This window comes from Acomys russatus, chromosome 4, assembly GCF_903995435.1.
Source record: "Acomys russatus chromosome 4, mAcoRus1.1, whole genome shotgun sequence".
Lineage (NCBI taxonomy): Eukaryota > Metazoa > Chordata > Mammalia > Rodentia > Muridae > Acomys > Acomys russatus.
In genome coordinates, this window is record NC_067140.1 from 843,305 (window position 1) to 860,573 (window position 17,269).

The 17,269-nt window shown below is 51.9% G+C and overlaps 1 protein-coding gene across 1 annotated transcript in view; it reads left to right on the forward strand.

Annotated features, from left to right (window-relative positions):
* Window positions 1-17,269, forward strand: part of Nol4l (nucleolar protein 4 like) — a 119,398-nt gene that overhangs the window by 47,337 nt on the left and 54,792 nt on the right. The window contains exons 2-4 of the mRNA XM_051143442.1: window positions 396-551; window positions 6,288-6,399; window positions 13,800-13,909. Of these exons, the coding sequence (XP_050999399.1) occupies window positions 396-551; window positions 6,288-6,399; window positions 13,800-13,909 (378 nt within the window). The remainder of the gene's footprint in view (window positions 1-395; window positions 552-6,287; window positions 6,400-13,799; window positions 13,910-17,269) is intronic.

A 17,269-nucleotide genomic window follows, 5' to 3' on the forward strand; every position in this document is an offset into this window, starting at 1 on the left:
CTGATGGGGCTGCATCTATTTAGCACTCCTCCTCCCCAGAGACTTCTAGGATGGTCTTGGCACAGTGTGTGATTTGAGAGCTCTCTGGGAGTCTGGCACAATCTGTCTGAATTGTGAACATGGAGCCTCTTGGTTTCCTAATTTGTACTTGTGTTGTCGTGTTTCTCTGCCCATTGTTGCTGGCAGATTTAGAAGCCCCCTCAGCCACCCTCTCCCCAAATCCAGTGGGCTCCCTCTCTCCCCAGCCCCTAGCTGGGACTATTGGAGGCCATGCTGGGTCAGGGAGCAGCAAAGACCCTGCCCCCTCTCCTGACCTGTGGCCTGGCCCTGGGGCCCAGCTCTCACCCTCCATCAGCCCTGACACTAACATGGCTTGTCCACCCTGTTGCTTGTAGGGGGCAGATGGCCTGTCGGAGCCCGAGGGCATCTCTCTGAAACGGGTTGCTGTGGTGGAAGATTTCTTTGACATCATCTACTCGATGCACGTGGAGAGCTCTGCAGAGCCAGGCAAAGCCCCCAAGCATGCTGGGCAGAAGAAAACCTACCGAGCGGTGAGATTGCTGTCTCTGCCTCTGCTGGCAGCCCCGGGCCTTGGCAGGAGGCCATGGGCTCCGCACATGTTGGGTGGGAGGGGGCCTGGGAGCTGAGGCGTGATGAAGCGGCCTTTGGGGATCCAGGGGGGCATGGGGCAAGGGCATGGCAGCCAGAGATGGCTCTCAGGGTGAGGGGCGGGCCCTGCGGTCAGAGCACAAAGGAGAAGCAGGTTGAAGGGAGGGAGGGAGAGAGAGAGGGAGGGAAGGAGGGAGGAGGGAGGAGAGAGGAGAGAGGCAGGGCAGGGAGGAAACCCTCCTCTCCCTAGTTTCAGCCCCTTGTAGCCTGCTGGGGGAGCACAGATAACAAGAATTGCAGGGCCCAGTGCTTCCACAGCATGGCATGAGCCCCTTGCCAGCCTGCCCTAGATGCCTCCTATGTGTAAGCCAGCCCTGTGAGTTCCCCAGAGGCTCTGGGTCCTGATGGCCTGCTTCTTACCTTCAGGAGGTCACAGTTGGATTTGGGGGAAGAGGCTGAAGGCAAAGAGATATACTTAAAAGGAGGAGAAATGCTCCGAGACCAGCTTGGATAGAGCAAGCACCCTGGGAGGTCTCAGCAAAGATCCTGCTAGCTCTGGACATTTAGTGCTAAGCCTAGGGGGTGGGGCTCATGGAAAAGGCAGCACGTATACTGGCCACCTTTAGGAGGACAGAAAGAAATGGATTGTCTATGCATGAGGGAGGTGGAAAACAGGGCTGTGATAGAGCAGTGGCCCCACCCTTCAGGAGGAACCGACTAGGCAAAGGTTTCCCTCCCATATTGGCCCTACATCCAAGTCTGTACCCATGGCTCAGGCCCAGCTCTGAGCCCACAGCCAGACATTTTATTCTCAGCTGAGCCCTGGAGGGCATCCTGTGACTAAGTTACTATGGTTCATTTCCTATGTAAAGAAACAGGCCCAGAACCTCAAGTCACCTGTCCAAGGTCACAGAGCACCTGAGTAGCAGGCAGCTGGTATCTTCCAGGCCTCCATGTTAGCATTGTCTTTAGAATCCTATAGTTCTGTCTTTCTAGGTCCAGGCTTGCCTTCCTACACCAGATGTGAGTGTTCTGAGTGCTGTGTGGACAGCCTTGGGCTATAGTGGAGGTGGCCTGTGTAGGTATGATTTTCCCATGTGACCCAATTCACAGACTCCAAAATTCCAGATATCCTTGTCCTCAGATGACTTTGTCTGTGCACCATGTGAATGCAGTACTCACAGAGGCCAGAAGAGGGCATTAGGTATAGGGGGGCTGGAGTTACAGACTGTTGTAAATTGCTGTGTGACTACTGGGAATTGGACTGCTCCTTTTGGAAGGGCAGCCACTGCTCTTAGCCACTGAGCTATCTCTGCTGGGAGCCTCAGAGAAGTGAGGAAGCAAGCTGAGGGCCACCAGGTGGTCATCCTAGCTTTACACCCCTCCTGCTATTCAGTATATATGCCTGAAAGAAAGGAAGCCAGCCTGAGGGTATTTCCAAGTGAGGACCATGAGTCTGGAACTAGCAGGGACCCTTGGGATTGAGAAGACTGTGTTTTCTCATCACTGAGCCTGTTGTGATGTTAGCCTCCCATGTGTGCCAGGCTCCATCCTCAGCCCTTTCCAACCTCACTTCTTAAGCCTGACCCATGTAAAGGCCACAGGTGTGAACCGGGGACACCTATAGTCTCATTTTAAGGTGACAGCCACAGCGTCCTGAGGTCACTCAGCTGGTGCTCAGAGCCAGGCAGCTGGCCAGTATCCAGCCTTGCTTGCCACAGGTCTCCTGCGGCAATCTGTCCAGTCGGCCACACTGTTTTCAGGTGTGTGGCTTGGCTTTCTGGATCTGGTGACTTCCCTGGTTCCTCTGTGCCCAGCACCAAGCCTTGCCCACAGGCGCTCTTCAGTGGGGTCTGTGGCCTCTGAGACATACAGAGGCTGGGGCTGAGTTGGACTGGTCCTGCCAGCCCTGTGCTCCTGGGCCAAGAAGACAGCTAGCCCTTTGCACTTCCTGGCTTTGGTCCATATGCTGCCATGTGCCCCATTTCCCTGCCCAGCCTGGAGCTGGCACATGACTGGCATGGAGCCGGCTGAGCTGCACACACAGCTGGAATTTCAGCTCAGGGCCAAGGCTGAGCCCAGCAGGCCAGGGCCCTCCTGCAGCAATTCGAGGCCAAGGAGCCTGTGCTCTCTCCCCCTTCCCCTTTGTGCCTCCTCACCCTTCCCTCTCTTTCCCATCTGCCACCTTCCTTGTGCCACCCTCTTCCTGTTTCTGGGGCAGAGCCTGTACCTGGATGTTTTGTCCCTTTCCTTTCATCTGCTTCCATTTCCCTCCACCCAGGCCTGGCTCCTCAGTCTTGCTTTATAGACATGAGCCTCCTCCCTCCCCGCCTTTAGAAAGAGCCCCCAAGCAAACTCTGTGCTGATGGCTGTAAAGAGACACAGCCTGGCACTGCAGGGTTTCATCATGCCCTTGGATGAGTGGTTTTGGGTCTGTTACCATATATTTTGCCAAACCTGAATCCTGGGTCTGCTTTTCCATCTATAAGGTACAAGGACTTTCAAATTCTTAGCCTGAAGTATTGTTGAGTTTGGGAATAGTAGGGCAGTGGGGGTAGCCTTGTTCAAGGCGCTAAAGGAGGCCAGCTCCTCAGTGGGAAAGGGAATCTTTTCTGTTTGTTTTTGGAGACAGGGTTTCTCTGTGTAGCCTTGGCTATCCTGGACTTGCTTTGAGACTAGGTTTGAACTCACAGCAATCTGCCTGCCTCTGCCTCCCCAGTGCTGAGATTAAAGGTGTGTGCCACCACACCCAGTGGAGTGAGAATCTCTCTGGCAGTGGTTCAGCCATAAATTAGAGAGGAGAGGAAAGGTTATGAGCTTTTAAGTCCTCTAGTTTTTAGAGCCAGGGCGGAATGCATTTCCATCAGATGATACAGAAGGAAGCCCCTTTTGAGCAGGGAACCTATAGCCTCTCCCATGTGACCTGAGGGCCCAAGGATCCCAGGAGTCTCACTGCTGCTAAACATGGGGAAATTCCAAGTGGCTTCAAGTTCCCTGAGCCCTTTTCCCACAGGCTTCCCCCATCTTGGCCAGTCTGGGCTGGAGGAACCCTTTTAGAATCCCCTCCAGGGATGCTAGAGGCCAGATCAGCTTCCAGAGCCCAGATCTGGCTACCCAGGCCACTTTGGAGTTTGGGCCAGATGTGGTCAGCAGGTCCTCCCGGGCCACCATGTGCTAATTCACCACAAGGCAGAAGGAGGGATCTTCAAAGTGGTGAAATCCACCCCCCTCCACACACACACATACCCGATCCCACCTCCCTGCCTAAGCAGGCTCTATTGGCTTCTGCGTTGGGGAGTGAAAATGGGCCTTACAAGTCAGTGACTCTGCAAATAACTTCTTTTCTCCCTGCCTGTGAAACCTCTCAGTTTTTAACACTAGGAAAAATAGAAAAGGGAAATCCATACATGGTTTCAGGGTCCTCGCAGGAGACTGAGAGCAACACAGCAGGCCACTCCGGACAGCTGAGGGAAGCCTACGTCCTGGAAACACATAAGCATGCTTCTCCTTCTATTTTGTACATTCGTGTCTATTTCCAGAGCAGAGTCTGAAACCATCTGAAAGCCACCATCCTCTTGACACAAGCATCTTGTGAGCTTGTGAGCATTGCCTTTCTGGTCTCACTTTTTTTGTGTGGGCCCATGGGCCTGTGGCATCCAGGCACTCAAACAGAAATAGAGGCTCCATTTCTAGTGCTGACCAACCAAAGGGTGAACCAAAATATGCTGTGGAAAATGAGAGAAGAGGGACAGTGTGCTGTCCCAATGGGTTCCTGTGGCAGTACAGAACTAACTCCCTAGGCTTCCTTTGACACTTTGTCTCACCCTGTGACAGCTCCAAAGACATCCCACCTCTCCCACTCCCCTGTGGAACCCAGCGCCATAAGATGTATCTCCATGGTCCACTGCTGGGGGCCCAGCCAAGACCAGATCTTGTGGTCATCATCCCACTCTGGGGACAGATTCCTGTACACTCTGCAGGCCAGGAAGCAAGGATAGCCATGCTCACCCAGTGTGCAGAGCAGCCTGGCCAGAAGGCTGTTCTTGAGTCCTTTGAAAGTGTCTGTCCAGTGCAGGTGAGCAAACAAGCTTGATTTGTCTCTAGCATGAACCTCACCCCACCCACTTCCAGCCAACTACAGCTCTCTTCCCCAGAACCAATCAGCTCTTCTGAGGCCTAACTTTGGGAGCAGTATCTAAGGGAGTCTAGGAGCCCATCTTTTGGCCATCAGCCCAAGCCCTGGTCTGCCTGGAACATACCATGACCTCTTGCCCTTCTACAGCCGAGCTCACTACTCCCAAATCAGCAGCACACTCTGGAAGCGACGTCCAGAGTCTAGGCTAGGGAGAGGATGCCTACTTGCCTAGCAGAAAGACCCTCCTTCCAGTGCTCATTCCCTAAGCGGGCCAACCTTGTTGTCATCCTCCTCCATTTTGATTCTTCCATCTGTGGCTCCAGAGATGCAAGGGTTCGCCCTTGTCCTTGGCCTCTAGAGCAAGGCAATCAAGGGATTTAGAAGGGAGATAACTCATCAAAGAGACTGCCTGCTCTGCAGAGCATCGAATCAGCTGAGAAGTAACAACTGTGTCACCAAAATTAACTCTAGTGTGCAGCTGGCAGGAGTAGACGTGGAAATCTGCAGGGCGGGGAGCAGGCCAGTGGCTAGGCTTAGAGCCTTGGAGGCTGGTCTTTAGAGGGTTGCTGCAGCCTGGCCACCCTAGCCTTCTATTTACCCCACCTCTGCTCCCTCCTTCCCTTCCAGGAGGGAGTCAGGGTGTCCACAAATCCTTGTCCCTCGTCCCTATAGAGGCAGACTGCGCTGGCCACACAGGGCCCAATATAGTCCAGAGTGGCCCCGAAGCCCTTAACCAACTTTCTCTCTGGGCTGTGGTAAGGACAGGAATGCTTGGGTGATGCTGCCCCTTAGTGGAGAAGAGTGGGAGAGCCTGGGCTCTAGACAGCTATCAGGGTGCCTCTGGCATCAAAGGAACACTATGGACACCATGGACGGCCAAACTAGAGAGTTTTCCAAAATCTAGAGCAAAACTGACCCCCTTGGTAGAATTGCAGGCTCACACCCTACTCTGCTTCTTACCAGCCTTTTCATGTTCTCTGCACTCCATCTCCACCTTCCTTCCCTTCTCTGCCAGCTCCCCTCCCTCAGTATGGGGGGACGTGACCTCTCAAAAGCTGTGTGACCTTAACTGAATCCTTAGCTACAAGGAGGAACGTGAAGGTCCCCAAGTGGTAGAGTGTGGAAAATCAGATACCTGTAAACCAACATCCTATAGCTGTGCCTAGAAAGGTTCTTGATATGTGAGTTAGCCAGGACACCAATGGGAGAACACTGGCCCTGCTCCTAGGCCAGTGAATTTATAAGTCAGTCTTAGTTTATATCTCTCTAAGGGGAGAGGTTGTTGTATTCTAGAGCAATGTTCAAAAGCTCGCCTTTTAGTGGCAGCAATAAAATGTTCTGAGAATTTTATTTATTAGAGGTTAAAAACTAGATCATGCTTAAATGCTTTTCATTTTCAATTTTCAATCTTCTTTATTCAAGTAAAAACAAACAAACAAGTGGCTCATTTTACAGAAAGGAATGTAGGCCATTGGCCCCTTGTGTTACTGGCGACTAAGTTGCCTCCAAGGTGGCACATGACGTGCAAACTGTTTTCTGGCAGATCGCGGAGACCTACGCCTTCCTCCCCAGAGAGGCTGTGACTCGGTTCCTCATGAGCTGCACGGAATGCCAGAAGAGGATGCACTTTAACTCCAGCGGCCCGGAGCCCAAAGGTGGGGGCCACGTAGCGGATGGGTCCCCCAGGTGCCAGTGTGGGTGGTAGCACTGCCCCCAAGAACCTTGCTTGGATTTGTCTTTTTTTTTTTTTTGGATTTGTCTTTTTAATTAAGTAATTACTTGTTCATTTATTTATTTTTGAGACAGCGTCGTGCCATATAGCCCAGGCTGGCTCCTAACTCTCAGTCTTCCTGCCTTATGCCTCAAGCGCTGAGACTGTGTGTGCACTGCCACAGAGCTTCACAGTCAACAGCCATCTGCCCTTAAGGCTTAGGCCCAGTCTCTCTCCTCCCACCAATTTTCTATTAAGTAATGGCCACTTGTCCTGTTCTCTGGGCTCTGCCATCCCAGCCGTTTGGCCCTGCCCCTCATGTGTACATGAATCTGGGTCTATGAAGACAGACACACACCCTGAGAGGCTGTTCTTACCCCTTTGCCCTTAATACCTGCCTGTGTTGGGCTCTCCTTCCCTCCCTCCCTGTGACCTCCCCCAAGTGACCTCCAATAAGATCAGTGAGGACTGATTAGAATTGAAAATGGACAGACCACTTGAGATTAGCTGAAGTTGTCCCCTGCTCTGTTCAGCCCAGTGAGACCATCAGGGGTCCCTCTTCAGTATCTCCCATCATTATCTCAACCTCAACAGCCCATCAGAGCTTGTCTGCCTGCAGCTGGCTTTGACTGTAACATGGGCCAGAATATTTGGCCATGGTTATCATGGTTCTAGTGTGTTGTGGGTTGGGGGGGGAATACTGATCAGGCCTTCCCATAACATACTGTGACTCTCCTGGGCAAAGGGCATGGGGGCAGTTGCCCGACCATGAGACCAAAGTAGGAATGGAGAATAAGCCACTTATCCAGGTAGACTTTTGATGGCATCTACCCACCTGGTGAGAGAAACATCAGCCAAGTGATGCTAACCAGATTGCAGGCGATTGGCAACAAGCAGAGTTTTCCTCTGAGTGCCCCCAAGGCACGCGAGCAACTTGTGACACCTGCTGACTCACCAAATCTGGAGGCTTTTACTACCTGGGAGCCACTAGACAACAGCTGCCTACCAGGCACATTAAACATTTCCCAAGGCATGACGATGCTGGTCCTATTGCTGAGAGCAGGCTCCCAGGCCAGGCTGTGTGGGTGTGGGTGTCAGCTCTGTGCACAGGGTCAATAAGGGTCCCTACTTAGAAGTCTGAAAGACTTAAGAGGTCACCTGTGAGCCTGGCACAGGGCTCTAGTATGGGAGAGTGACCCTATCATGCATAGCCTAGCCCCAGGGCCAAGGATTATCTTGGGCCTAGAGGGCTTTTCCGTGCTCACTCCACACACTGCAGGTCTGTGCCCTGATGCTGGCTGCCTGGATCCTGCCCACCCAAGTATGCTGGTCCCCTCCTATTCCTGCCCTAATTGTTTCCATAGCAACTGGAGGAGTTGGTGGTGGCGCAAAAACTGCTGCCTGAAGAAACAGACGGGAGGCTGCCCTGGGGGGACTGCAGGTCTCTCCACTCTCCTGCTCTGCTTACACCTGTGAGGAAGGTGCTCCTCCTGAAAGGCCGCAAGGTCCTCAGGCTGTGGGCATCTCTGTAGGCCGCCCAGCAGCCATGTGCTTCCTCTCTCTACTGGCAGCCCCCCCCCAGCCCCCCAGCCTTAGGAGGGTCCTTCCTACCTTAAGCCCAAAGGAGGAGGAGAAGGAGGAGAAAGGGAGAAAGAGAGGAAGGGAGGGCTGCTCACAGCCGGGAAGTGAGGACTTTGTGCTGAGCCTCTCTCCTGGCGCTTGCCTTGCCATCCTCAGTCCTAGGCAGCTGACCTTCCCACTGCAGAGAGGGCTACAGGAAATCAGACAGACAAATCAGAGTGGGCCCTAGGCCGGGGGTGGGGGGCTGCTGTGCAGTCTTGTTCCCTGCTGTGTGTTCCACAGCGGGTTAAGCAACCTCTCTGAGAATCCCCTGCTCATAACAGCTATGAGTTGCCAGTCATGGCATATAGCCAGGGAAACCAAGACCCAAAGAGGTGCTGTGGGAAATCACTCATCCAGTCTCCCTCTCCACCTCCCTGGGGAGGGAAGCAGAACTGACTCTCTCATCAGCAGAGTGGAAGGAATGCCTTCCTCTCGGGGCTGTGGTGATGCGGATGCACAAAAGGAGCCCACTCTGCATGGCCCTGGAGCTCTGTGGACACCTCGGGAACATGGGCCTTGTGTTGAGTCGTGATGCTCAGGCCCAGATGGCTTCCAGGTCCCCTTAGACTTGTAGCAAGTGGCCACAAAGGTAAGGTTAGCAGTGCCTAACCCCAACCCTGAGCAGAATAGCTGGGCTCATCCACAAGCTAGGTTTAAAAGGGAAAGATTGGCTTCTCGGCTGCCAGTAGAAGACTCTAAAGTCCAAAAGGCTCCCTGGCTGCTCCATGGCCTGAGGCACCAGCCCCTCTCCCGGACAAGAGCCCAAGGTCAGATCTTTACCCCACTGCACTCCCTCAGGTTGCATCCCTGTCTGCTATCCCTCCCTTCCCCCTGGCCAGAGGCAGGCCTCTTATTCCTGTCCCAGGAAGGTGGGGAGGGAGGAGGACAGGGGACAGGATGGAGTCTCCTCTGGGGCTGCTGGGAGACTGTCTGGCTTCCTGGCCTCAAGCTGGAAAGAAAAGGAGGAAGCAGGGTGGCCCCAGTGGAGTGTGGGGCCCAGCAGCCCCCAGTCCCCACCCCACACCAGGAGCATAAACAAAGCAAGCTGCAGAGGGCCTGGAAGTCCTTGAATCCAGAGCCTCCACACCACAACCTCTCCCACCAATTCCATGGGAACTGATCCTCAGACTAGCCGGACTTTCTGGGCAGAGGTATATTCCTGCTTTCCTTGCTGTGACCACACACTGTAACATGGCTGCAGACTCTGAGCTGGCAATGAACAGCACAGGTTAGGCTGGGCTGCCTCTGGAGCAAGTGAATCAGACACACGTGCAGCTCCCAGGACCAAGCTGGCCCTAGATCCCTCCTTCCAGTACTTTGTAGATGCATTCTTGCCCGCTGCTCACTTCTCTCTTGCCTTGTTGGCTGGCCTTCCTTCTCCCTGTGGCAGTGGGAGCTGCAAAGGCTTTCTGTGTGCTGGTGTCCTATCTGCATTACAACTAGCACCCATTTCCTGGGGCTTTTGCATCCCTGTGAAGCCCTTAGGAAGTGCTCAGTTTTCTTGGATGAGAAATCCACTCCCAAGTCTTTTATACTCTTTGAAAAGCTTTCTTTCTTTCTTTTTAAAAAATAATTTATGGAAGGCGGGAAGAAAAAAAAAAGATTAAAAAGAAAATTTATTTGGGGCTGAAGAGTTGGCTCACAGAGGTTAAGAGCACTGACTGCTCTTCCAGAGGTCCTGAGTTCAATTCCCAGCAACCACATGGTGGCTCACAACCATCTATAATGAGATCTGATGCCCTCTTCTGGCCTGTAGGTACACATGCAGGCAGAACACTGTATGCATAATAATAAATACATAAATCTTAAAAAAATAATAATGTATTTAATTATATTCTATGTGCATTGGTATGAAGGTGTCAAAATTCCTGGAACTGGAACTACAGACAGTTGTGAGCTGCCATGTGGGTGCTGGGAATTAAACCCAGGTCCTTTGGAAGAGCAGACAATGCTCTTAACCACTGAGCCATCTCTCTAGCCCAAAAAGCTTTCCTGAACTACTCCAGAGCCTTCTTGGCTCTAATGGACTCCCATACATCCTGTCCCACCCTGTTCATTCCTCCTTGTTCCTCAGCATCTTCTTCCCCTTCATGCAGTAAGTAGTAAATATGAGTGCTAGAGATGCAGAACACAAAAGAGACCCACTCTACAGGGCACCCGGAACTTGCCCACCCACTGACTACCTTCTTCCAAACTAGGCTTGGGATCCCTGTTCTGTTTCCAGGCCTGAACTCCACAAGGCTGGCTGGTCTCATGGCTTCTCTGCCCCTCATGCTCATGCCTTCTAGTGCCCAACAGAGCTCTTATGCTCCTAGCCTGGAAATGTGTGTCATCTCTGGACTGAAGAGTTCTTTAGGCAAACGGTTGTGAGAATGGGTACCTGGAGAACGAGAACACCATTTCTTTTTGGAATCTGTGTTAATTGGCAGGTGCTATTGGTATCCACCATGGAGGTTGAGCTTGGCTTGGCCTGTCCTATCCCCTGAGAGTCAGGCTTAGCATATGATCTTAGCATTTTCCTTGGCAAGGGGGTATTGAAAACATTGCTTGGTGGCACTTCCTCAGCCTCTTTTCCTAGCAGCCTGGGGCATCACTTAGCCTCAGTGTTAATGATGACTCTTAACTCTCCTCTCTCCCGAGTATCAGTGTCCAGTGCAGTGACATCAGGCTGTTTGCAGCAGACCGGGCATGACCACCACATGTGTTGGCACAGGGGACCACCCTGTCCAGGTAGCCCAGGGAATCCCTTTCTTCCTCTTTACACTCTTCCTTAACTTGCTTGGCATGACATCCTTCCCACCTGTGAGCATCACACTGGGCTACCACTGGCTTTGCATCTGCTATTTCTCCACTCACCATATGTGGAGCTCATGGGGCCCCCTAGCCTTTCTGTCATTCCCCTCACTGTGGTGATCCAGTCCTGACCTTCCATGCCAGCTCTGTGGCTCCCTTCCTCACTGGAAATGTCCCCTGCCCACCTTGGCACTGCGACCCAAACAGGATGCACACTCGTAGCACTGACAGACTAGGTACTTTATGACCCACCAGGGCGGGTATTTCCTGATAGCTCTGTTCACCTGCTTTCCTGCCACAGGCATCTTGCCCATCTCTTCCAGAGCACCCCTGGCTTCTTTTGGGCCCCCAGAAGCATCTTCTGCCTCGTGGAGATGCTGGGGAGCACTGACCCTTTCTTTCTGCCTCCAGGTCACCATCCTGGTCACTGTTCTTTTAGAGTTCCCCCCGCTTAGCCAAACTGTCATCCACTTTATTAGTGCTTTTTGGCAAGTAGTCCTGGCTATCAGGTCTGACGTAAGCTGCGTCAAGACATCCTGCCTGTGTGGCTGGCCATGGACAGAGAGCCCTGTGTGAGCAGGGCCATCGGAGGCCAGCTGGCCCTTCACAGCCTCCATGCTCTTCAGCGGCTTCACACCAGACAGCTTCACCTTTGAGGAAATTAAAATGAATTCACACTTCTCAGACAGAAACATGGCTCCCGTCTGTGACCGCATCTCAGTGTCCCTGGAGTCACTTACCGAATATGTTGCCTCCAGCTCAGTCAACCTTGGTAGAGCAGGGCCCCGGAGCTCCCTGGGGCTAAGGAAGTCAAGGCTAGGCTGATGGTGGTCTATTGAGGAAAAGGGCAACAAGAGCCAGCTGGGCTGATGTGCACAGGATTCCTGCCCCACCCAGAAAAGGTAGAGTACAGAAAGCAGCCCTCCTCACCGTCTGCGCAGTGCCCACACGCACTCATGCAGTCAGTGTCAGGTGTCTGAGCTCAGTCTGTAGGTGAAACCTGGAGAGTGGAAAGGCAGGCCAGGGGCAACACGGACTCACAAATGGCTCATTGGCGCTAATAATGCTCCATTCCTTTTTTTTTTTTTTTTTTTTTCCTCCCCATTGGGCTGACATGGATTTGATAGCTACCTTTTTGAGTCAGAATCATCATCAGTATGAACTTGTATCAGCCCCATAGGCAACCAGCAAACATGTATTTGTGCACAAGTAAGACTTGAGAGCTTTACAGGGAAACACAGTAAGCTTCTTCCCTTTCACCTGTTTTAGGGCTTGTGGCCTTGAGATATATGTTCCTATCAGTTATCCAAATCTATTAAAATACATTTATCACCACAAAAAAGGGGACATGGAAGTCTTGGGCCCAGTCTGGTCTGGACCAGTCTCTTCCAGGCTGTAGCTTCCCCAGTCACACAGGAGGGCTCCTTCCTGGGGTGACTTTGCCCCTGTATTTCAGAGGCTTTCCCGAACTATAGTGTTTCACTGAGCCATTTTAGACTCATCATATTCACACTGTGTTAGACATTTTGCACGAGTGTTTGTCCTCCTGTGGCTTCCTCGTGAGACACAGTGGTGGTTGGGCACAGAGGCCTCTTTTGTTTGGGTGCTGGCTCTGGAGGGGTAAGTGGAGCAAATCACCTTTGCACCTTGGCCCTGTCCCTGGCCTCCCCTACAGCATATCTCCTGGACGTGGTGGTAGCAGAGGTGGGCAGGCTGGACACAGTGGGGAGTTGCTGTCCCTTCATTTGACTCAGATCCTAACCCTTTGATGAAATGCAGATCCTGTGCCAGAAAACCTAAGGCAAAACCAGCCTGACCTGAGACCTGTGTGGACAGGAGATACCCAGGCAATAGACAGCCAGGATGATGTCCTGGGCACCTTGAGTGGCGATTCAAGAGTCATATTTACTTTTTGACCCATAAACTTTATCTCTCAGAATATTTCTGTGATAGAAAAGATCAATCCCCATTCCCAGAGATGTTCTCTGCAGTGTTGCCTACCAACCCATACCTAACCAACCCTAAGGGTGTGGCCTAGGTAAATTATGGGAAAATACTCACAGCAAAATGTTTAGGGGAAAAATTACCTCTAGTGCTTAGGAGGCTAAGGCAGGAAACCCATGAGTTCAAGGCCAGCCTGGGCTATATACAAAGCAAGACCCTGTCCCCAAATAAATAACTTAATTAAAATAAACACCTTTTTTGAGAGGAAAGCAAACTATAATTCTCTGTGTGCATTATGATATCAAGTCTGCAAAGAAAAGTCACAGGGAAGAATAAACAGAAACATATGCCAGGCTGCTTGGTGCAATTACGCTGTTAAATTTTCTTCTTCACATCTCTCCACACGTTGCAGATTTTCTACAAAAAGAACACTCGTAGCTTTGATCCTCAGGACAACAGAGCAATAAGCAGGAGGAAAAATCCTCCTCTGCATGCGATTATGGAGGCACCAGGATTTGGGAGGGTGGAGGGCACTGGGGGCCTGGCTCAGATCTGTGAGCCATCTGGTCCCAGAGGGTGCTCAGGGGTGGGGGGGGGGGGGAGTGTGTGTGTGACACTGTGGGGCTGAGGCTGGAGTGGGACAGGCAGAGGCAGGTGTTTACCAGGAAGAGCCCACTTTTGCCAGAGTTGGAAACTTAATGCCTTTAGGGTCCTGGCAGGTGGCCCGAGTGAGCAAAGCTGTGTCCTGGCAAAACACATATGTCCTGCCTGTAAGAAAGTGGCTGCTGCAGAGCCACATGGTAGTCACAGGAACCCCATGTGACCAGACTGTCCATCTTTTTTGAAACAGCCAAGTCTCACATTTTTAAAAACTGGCACCTAACTGGCAAGTGTTTTCAACACTATGCTGCATATCACAGAGGTGGGCAGTTGACAGCCTTCCCTCCCCCCTGCACAGACTGAAAGGGTTTGGTTTTCCTGCAGAGAACGAGCCTCCATCCCCTCTGGTGTCTGGCATTATTGACTACAACATGCCCCTCACCTCCACCTACTTGAAACAGATGAAGCTGCGAGTGATGAACTCTCAGGAGCAGGTAAGGTGGATGCCCCCCACCCCCACCCCCAACCCCAGACCAGGAGGCTGACTGGAGGCCCACAGCAGTCAGCATAAACAGGGGCAAACCAAAAAGATTCTTATGTGGTCACCTGGCTGTATGCCAGCAGAGAGGGTGGGAGCATGCCCTTTGTGGAGTATCTTCTGAAACCTAGAGACTCAGCCTTGCCCGGTTTTCCCCAAGGACATGCAAGGGAGGGGTGCTCTGGAGCCACAGGCCTTGACTCCTGTGCCTTCCCTCTATCTGCTGTGCTGCTGCTGGCTGCTTGCCGGTGGCCTCTGTCAGTCTTGGGTCCTAGACAGGCCAGGAAGATGGGCCTTGGAAGGTAGCCCGGGCTAGATAAGGCTTTGGGGCTCCCTGGTTGTCCAAGACTCGCAGACGAGGTTTGCCAAGGGCTGTCAGGCACCATGCAGACAAGCTCTGAAAACTGCCCCCTCGCTTGTGTGTCCCCACACAGTGCATGCACTCTGCTAAGCAAATAGACTGTCTTGCAAAGAAAATCTGGGTGAGCACTGTCTTCTCCTGCTGCTGCTACAAAAATCAGGGCACTCCTTCCTCACCTCATCTCAAGTGCCCCCACCTCTACTGATATCGAGTCCCCAAGGCTTAACCAAGGGAAGGGGTGCTTGTTTCAGTGTGGAATCCAGGTCAGAACTCTGGGTGCATGCTGTCTTGCACTGCAAGCCTCCTTGACAATGTGAACGTGTGTGTATGTCTGTAGGGTATTAGAAGGTGAGGAGCCTCATGGCTAGGCCTGGATGTGGCAGAGTGAGTCTGTGCAGCAGCTGGGCCTGTGCTATCCAGCTTTGAGCATTCAGGCTGTATAGCTGCCCTTGACCCCATCCTGTTTCTGGAGGCTAAAGGAAGGAAGCCAGCTTTGCTCTGTAAGGCCAACCTTTTGCATCTATGTTTTCCCCCTCACCCAACAAACAGTACCTGCCCTAGTATGGTTGCACTCGAAGGCAGTGTGCTGGGGCAGGGGAGACTGTGGGGACTGCATGGTTTCTGCTCTGGGTGGCAGTCTCAGGATGCCATTGTTGTTAATACTTGGGAAATCTCAGACTCCCTGTGCAGATCTCTGATGACTACTTAGGAGGAGGAATCATGGCCTTTGTTTTCCTATAACCATCTATACCGTCACTTCTCACATATGAAGAGCCGGGCGTAAAACAACGAAGACAGTGGCGAGCAGCGTCACATGGCCTTTTCTCTCCCAGGATAGGCAGCTGGATCTGGGTCACTGTTGGGGCCAGTGTAGTCAGTGTGGTGTGCAGATGTGACCTCCCCTCCCTGCATCCTGTCAGATTTTATTTGGTTTTAAATTTTTACTGTAGTTTCCCTTGCATTGGTAGAGGGTGGTGGTGGTGAAGGGGATTAACAAAGATGGGGCTCTTTCTGTGAGCCGGGCTCTAGAACTGAGCAAACAGCAGCTTTCCTAGGGCGTATCACCAGTGGAGACAGGCACTATGCCCTCCCTGTGGCTGTAGGTCCTGAGGGAGTGTGATAGTCAGACACAGAGGTGCTCTTGTGAGCCTCGTCCTTCAGGGTGTATGGTATCTAGTCAAGGGTCTGTGGCAGAGCGGGGGGAAGGCTTGCCACAGGAAAGGATGTTTCAGTTGACATTAGATACGAAAGAAGGAAAATTTCCAGACCGGAGGAGGACCCTGTCTGTGGTCAAGGGAGGGCAAAGCCTGTGCAGGACTCTTACAGAGGCTGTGTGCTGGAACAGGATGTGAGAAGTGCCACTGCTGAAGGAAAGGGGCAAGCTCTGAGCTACGCACAAGCACTGGGTAGGTATCTAGAAAACCAAAGCTCATGGCCTGATCATCATGGCTGGCCTCAAGCTATTCCCACAGTAAGACTGCAGGAATTGAGCTGGAGAGATAGCTTAGTGGTTAAGAGTGCCGCCTCCTCTTCCAAAGTTCAATTCCCAGCACCCACATGGTGGTTCACAACCATCTATAATGTGATCTGATGCCCTCTTCTGCAGATAAAACACTCATTTAAAAAAAAAAAAAAAAAAAAAAAGACTGCAGGAGTCATTGTCTCCAAGTATTCAGGGAGTCTGGCTGCAGCTGGGGCGGGGAGTGGGAAGGCTTGGGATAGGCCCCCCTCCCCCATTAGAGCAAGGATCTTCAAGGCCTAGGACTCTGAGGTAGCAGACAGCACCATGGTCCCTCCTTTATGGCTGGTACAAGGGAAAACAAGCCAGCACTCTGCTGTAGATTGTTTATCTAAGTCAGCAAGGAAGGGGCCAAGGACTAGAAGTCTTTGATGCTTCTGCGTGAGTTGAAACTAAAAATACATAGCCTTGCATTCATAGCTTCCTCCTCACAGAGTAAAGGTAGAGCAGGTCCTCCGCAGGGCAAGTGGCCTGAGTTCTGGACAAAGTTTCATCCATCACTCTGACCACAGAGTGCCAACAGCTGCTAATGTGAGCAACATAGAAAGCAAAACAGTATCCAGTAATGGGGAGGGGGCAGGATAGATAATGTCAGTGTGATCACACATTTGGGAGGAGCAACAGTCCTATCATTCTTTTTGGGGGTTTCCAACATTTCACATCCTGAAGACAATGCAGGAGTCGGGGGGGGGGGGGGGCGGGGGAAGCAGGTGCATGCTCACCTTCAGCTTGTTCTGATCAGACAGTGAAGAGGTGGGGTTTTCTTGCAGCTGCCAGCCATGGTGTTTGTTTAAGTTAATATGCTGCGAACTTAGTCCTTCTCTGTATAAGATATTAGGAAAAATGGAAACATGATACCAGGGGCTAGCACTTGGCAACTACACACACACACACACACACACACAGGAAAACTCCAATGATAATAGTCACACAAAGGAGATTCTACTTGAGGTCTGATTCAGGGCAACAGATGTTTTTAGTTTCCTCAGTACACAAGACAGTATTGGGTTAAGTGATGCTCTCTACAGGGGCCTCCTCAAAGACCATGACCCCAGGAGTTGTCATCAAAGTGGCTGCAATGGGCTGAAAATATAGGGTATATTGCCATTAAAGGTTTTGTTTCCTGGCAGGTGTGGTGGCCCATGCCTGTAGTCTTGGCACTTGGAAGGTAGAGGCAGAAAGATCTCAAGTCCAAGGCCTGCCTGGGCTCAAAAACACAAAACAAAAGGATTTTGCTTATTATGAACTCCCTTCTAGAGATACAGAACTGAAGCCGCACTGGTTGTGTGGATGATAAATTTATCTTTTTAGAGGAGGCAGGGTACAAAGATGTGGTTAGCCCTGAGCTCTCAGGGAACAGCTGAGAGCCTTTCAGGAGCAGGTCCTGTTGCAGAGAGGGATGCAGGCTGCACTGTGGAACTGAGTCAACCAGTAGG